The sequence below is a fragment of the Microcebus murinus genome, chromosome 18 (genome assembly GCF_040939455.1).
Source record: "Microcebus murinus isolate Inina chromosome 18, M.murinus_Inina_mat1.0, whole genome shotgun sequence".
Lineage (NCBI taxonomy): Eukaryota > Metazoa > Chordata > Mammalia > Primates > Cheirogaleidae > Microcebus > Microcebus murinus.
The window spans coordinates 15,806,565-15,812,301 of record NC_134121.1 but is presented as its reverse complement, the minus strand read 5'-3'; the positions used below and the strand labels follow the sequence as shown (position 1 = coordinate 15,812,301).

The 5,737-nt window shown below is 40.8% G+C and overlaps 1 protein-coding gene across 1 annotated transcript; it reads left to right on the top strand.

Annotated features, from left to right (window-relative positions):
- The first annotated feature begins 1,393 nt into the window (after positions 1–1,393).
- Positions 1,394–2,338, top strand: LOC105879215 (olfactory receptor-like protein DTMT). Its single transcript, XM_012779298.2, has one exon. The coding sequence runs from the start codon at positions 1,394–1,396 to the stop codon at positions 2,336–2,338; it is 945 nt and encodes a 314-aa protein (XP_012634752.2).
- The last annotated feature ends 3,399 nt before the right edge of the window (positions 2,339–5,737 follow it).

The window sequence follows — 5,737 nt, the reverse complement described above, 5'->3', positions numbered from 1 at the left end:
GCACCATGCCAGGTGCTGGCACGGCTGTGGGCATGAAGGCAGTCATGGCCTTTCCTGTGTGGAGTTTATAATCTGATAAGGAAGCCAGCAATGAACAACTGATCGAGGGCAATGAGTGCTCTTGGATGAGGACAGGATGCTGTGGAAATATAGCAGCAGGTTTTGACTGGTCTGCAGAAACAGGGAGTGTTTAGCTGGGCCAGTGACACATAACATACCTGAAGGATAATTGGAGGTAAGCCAGGTGAAGAGGGGGAAGAGGGAAGAAGGTGTTAGGAAGGAGGAATAGCAAGTATGAAAGGCTGGAGGCAAGAAATTTTGACTTACAAGTCCAGCATTGTTGGAGAGAGGGACGTAAGAGTCAGAGTCATTGCGGGACTAGATGAGGCTGTGGAGGTAGGCACAGGTCAGGTAATGAAACATCATTTGTGTTCTAGAAAGGAATTGGGTCCATCTTAAGAGAAATGATAATCCACGAAGACTTTGAGCAGGACATGATGATCAAATTTTGATCATGGAATGCCACAGTGTGAATGAAGCTTGTTGAAGGAGAAGGGGACTGAAGAATGGAGGCAGGGAGATGAATTGAGAAGTTGTCTCAATAGTTCAGATAAGACAAGATGTTGGCCTGGTCTAGGGTAGTGGCTGTTGGGATGAGCAGTGGATGAATTAGAAAGAGTATGAAGTGTAGAAGCTATAGGACTTCCTAGACTGGATATTGATGGTGACAGAAATGAATTAATGAAATGAAGCTCTTAGGTTTCTGACTTGAGCTTGGATTCCTGTTGCTAAACATGAGAGAGTGGAGGAGGATGGGGTGGGAAGAGGAGCAGGGTGAGGTCTGAGTTTCATTTGGCATCTGTGGAGCTGAAGATGCCTGTGATATATCCAAGGGAAGACAGTTATTGAGACTTGGGATATAGAGTTCTGTAGGTCAGAGAACAGAGTTTTACATGGTAATTGAAGCCATTGGTGTAGATAAGTTTTTCTTGGGGATACATGTAGAATTATAAGAGAAAACAGTGTAGAAAAAGCCCTAAGGATTATAAACATGTAAGATACCAACAGAGCAGCAGCCAGTTACAGTTACTAAGTTACCTGGCCAGGCAGGTAAGAGGAAAACCAACATATTTTGTGTTTCAGAAGTAAGTAGATAAAAGTATTTTATAAAGTATGAAATATTGTTACATGTTAAAGAGAAATGAAGAAAATAAGTCATTTCTGATTATAGAGATTCTAATTACAGACATTTGTGATATAGCAATAATTATTGTGATGGCTGTGAAATAAACAATTTTTGCAGAACACCAGGTATCATATAAAATATGTTCATTTTTAAATTCAGGTTTTAAAGGACACTATTATTTTCCCTTGAAGATACTGGCGACAGAATATGACAGGAAGGAATCAAACTATCTTCTCAGAGTTCCTCCTCCTGGGCCTGCCCATCAAACCAGAGCAGCAAAACCTGTTCTATGCCCTCTTCCTGGCCATGTATCTTACCACTGTCTTGGGGAACCTCCTCATCATCGTCCTCATTCGACTAGACACCCATCTCCACACACCCATGTATTTGTTTCTCAGCAACTTGTCCTTCTCTGATCTCTGCTTCTCTTCTGTGACCATTCCCAAGTTGTTGCAGAACATGCAGAGCCAAGAGCCATCCATTCCTTACGCAGGCTGCCTGACTCAAATGTACTTCTTCCTGTTTTTTGGAGACCTGGAGAGCTTCCTCCTGGTGGCCATGGCCTACGACCGCTATGTGGCCATCTGTTTCCCCCTGCACTACACCACCATCATGAGCCCCAAGCTCTGTCTCTCCCTGGTGGTGCTGTCCTGGGTGCTGACCACATTCCACGCCATGTTGCACACCCTGCTCATGGCCAGACTGTGTTTCTGTGCGGACAACGTGATCCCTCACTTTTTCTGTGATATGTCTGCTCTGCTGAAGCTGGCCTGCTCTGACACTCGAGTTAATGAATTGGTGATATTCATCATGGGAGGCCTCATTCTCGTCATCCCGTTCGTACTCATCATTGTGTCCTATGCACGAATTGTCTCCTCCATCCTCAAGATCCCTTCTGCTAAGGGTATCCGTAAGGCCTTCTCCACCTGTGGCTCCCATCTCTCTGTGGTGTCACTGTTCTATGGGACAGTTATTGGTCTCTACTTATGCCCGTCGGCAAATAATTCTACTGTGAAGGAGACTGTCATGGCCATGATGTACACTGTGGTGACCCCCATGCTGAACCCCTTCATCTACAGCCTGAGGAACAGAGACATGAAGGGAGCCCTGGGAAGAGTCATTTGTCAAAAGAAAATTCTCTTTTCTCTGTGATGGCAGCATTTGTAATTATTGCATAGTGTATCTAGCAAAGATATTGATATTTATATTGGAATATTATTCTAGATTTTTTCCTCACCATGGGAACTCCTGTTGAGATGGCATACTACGTGATTACTCAATATGTAAAGGAAATGAAGTGTAGCTGAGTAGTTGAACTAGGGAAGAGGGTCTTGGTGACCTGGCTAGAATTTCCTTTGTCTTCCCCAGTTGATCCCAGAAAAACATAGTTTAAGAACTAACGTTTTAAATGGTCTGCATGCCTTACATTCTTAAATTAATTAATTTAATTCTTAAATTGAACTATCACAGGATTTTATTCTTTTTTTTTATTTCAGCATATTATGGGGGTACAGATTTTAAGGTTTCAATAAATGCCCATTTCCCCCCCTCCTCCCAAAAGTCTGAGTCTCCATCATGACCATCCCCCAGATGGTGCACATCTCACTCATTATGTATGTATATACCCGCCCCCCTCCCCCCCCCCACCTGCCCAATACCCTATTACTGTAGTACCTATGTGTCCACTTAGGTGCTACTCAGTTAATACCAGTTTGCTGGACAATATATCTGGTGCTTGTTTTTCCATTCTTGGGATACTTCACTTAGTAGTATGGGTTCCAGCTCTAACCAGGAAAATATAAGATGTGCTATATGACCATTGTTTCTTAGAGCTGAATAGTACTCCATGGTATACATATACCACATTTTATTAATCCATTTTTGGTAGGATTTGATTCTTTTACCCAGAACTCTGCTTTGATTGTGGTATCATTTTTCAATAGTGCTCTATAATCTTAGGCTAATACTAAATGAGGTCCAAACATCTCAACCTTTCAGCCTTCCTGTGAGTGTCTCCTACCTATTCTCCCTGCATGAATTGTCACAGCATTCTACCTCTTAATTCTCCTCCACCCCTAATTTATTTTCACATGTACATAGTCTTTTTTTGATCTGACCTGACCCTGAATTGCTTTCTCTATCCTTTTACTACAGTAGTGCATTTATTGAAGTAGTGCACCTTAGGACACAGAGACCCTACAATTTATTTCCCCAGGAATGGAGAAAGAAGCTAGATGCTGGTAAAAAGTTCAGTTTTTAAGAATGCCTCTCTCCCCTTTGGTGTTTTGAACTTTACAAAAGAACTTTATATCTATGTTTGTATTCGACCTTTAAGACAATTCCAAGTAGAGAAGATACTATGACAGTTTTACAGACTGAAAGGTATGAAGTTCAATGACTTCTTACATCACACAGTGTGTCAGTTGTTGATCCCAGACTATCTGACTCTGCAGGTTCTCGTTTTCTCACATTTTAGAAAGAAGGGGAGCAGCTATTCTTTTTTAAACTCTTTTTTAAAATTTCAAAATATTACAGGAGTACAAATGTTTTTGGTTACATGTATTAATTTTGTTATGCTTGAGTCAGGGTTATAAATGTGCCCATTACCCAGATAGTGTTCATTGTCTTTTTTAAACTCTTAGCTCCACTTTTGGTTTCCAATCTTGTCAATTTGCCTTCTTAGTGTCCTAAGTGATGACATCCAAACCCATCACTGTCATCCTCTTATATATTCTTCTGACATCCACATCTTTATCTAAAGCCCAGGCCTTTCTCCAGAGCTTCCAACTGTCATTGTCATCTGCCCAGTGCAAATCTCTATTTGAGGCGCTATGGCTCTGCTCAATCTCAACTTGCACAATATTGAACTTTTTATAGTCCATTTAAGTCTTCTCAGTGTCTTTTGTTCCATATCTTGATTTATGATGTCACTTTCCACACAACTGCCTGATCAACCACTTCTGTATATGTATATATTACAATATTGTATTTTGCCTTTTTCATTTAACATCGTATTTCCTGAAATATTTTGTTATTTTCCATGTGGTTATTAAGGTAACACCAGTTTCACAATGTATAGACTCTAAAATCTCAGTGGCATAATACAACAGAGGTATCAGCTGAGGAGAGAAGGTAGGTATATATGGAAGTGATCATTGGCTAATATAAGACAGTGGTGATGAAGTGCTATCATATTTGCTTCTGACAACTGTTTTAGTTGGCCATATACTGCAGAAGATAGAGAAAAGAGTTATTAGTGTGGGCCAGAGAAAGCATTTTTGAGACTGTCATGCTTGGAGTGAACCCAGAATTCTGTCTCTGGACATGATTTATTCAGATATGTGGCTCAGGAGAGTGCAGGGGTAAGTGGGTGGAGCAAGTACTGGGTTTGTTATTAATGAGTTTCTTTGGGACCCAGGATCCCAAGGGCCAGAGCACTGTAGCAGGGAGGAGTCAGAGAACAATGGCAGGGACTCTAGCTGGAAATATTCAGCGTGGAAGCAGGAAACAAGAAGCAGGCTCTAGAGCCACGCTCAGTCAAGCTGGGTAAACTGGCAGGGAGTTCAGAAGAGTTAGCCATCCAAATATCCCCTTTAACAGATATTAGTATTCTTAGTGAAATTCTTACAGGACAATGTAGAAGTTATCATCCTCATTTTTTTGGTCACAGGCCAGTAGATGACAGAGTATGACTCCTCTGGACTTCTGAACATTTTGTTTAGGGTCTGGGTACATGGAGTGTAGGAGATCATCTTGGGAGCTCCTTTCCATGAAGCTAGTTTTCCTCACCCTCAGTTGAGCTGTCCTAATATTAGTGTCTTTATTTTTTTTTTTAACCTAGAATGCACCATTTTATTATTTTTAATTCATTATTTATTTATTTTTATTTCAGAGTATTATGGGGGTACAAACGTTTAGGTTATATATATTGTCTTTGCACTGCCCAAGTCAGAGCTACAGGTGTGCCCATCCCCTAGGCAGTGTGCACCACACCTATTAGGTGTGAATATACCCATCCCTTCTGCCCCCCTCCCACTTGCCTAACACCCAAAACATGAAAGTCACTTCCATTTGTGCATGTAAGTGTTGATCAATTAGTCCCAATATGAGGATGGGTATATGTGGTGCTTGTTTTTCCATTCTTGTGATATATCACCAGATGGTTTCACACCCGAATTCTACCAGACCTACAAAGAGGAACTGGTGCCTGTTCTGTAGAAATTATTTCACAACATCAAGAAGGAAAGAATCCTCTCCGACATGTTTTATGAACCCAACATCACCCTGATAACAAAACCAGGAAAGGATTCAACAAAAAAAGAAAACTACAAGCCAATATCCCTTATGAATACATATGCAAAAATTCTCAATACAATTTTAGCAAATTGAATTCAGCTGCTCATTAAAAAAATAATCCATGAAGACCAAGTGGTCTTCATCCCAGAGACGCAGGGATGGTTCAACATATGCAAATGTATAAATGTAATTCACCACATAAACAAGTAAAAACAAAGACCATATGATCCTCTCAATAGATGCAGAAATAGCATT

Bases quoted from the DNA above. Each gene is read 5' to 3' on its own strand.
- LOC105879215 (XM_012779298.2), top strand. From the start codon at position 1,394: ATGACAGGAAGGAATCAAACTATCTTCTCAGAGTTCCTCCTCCTGGGC.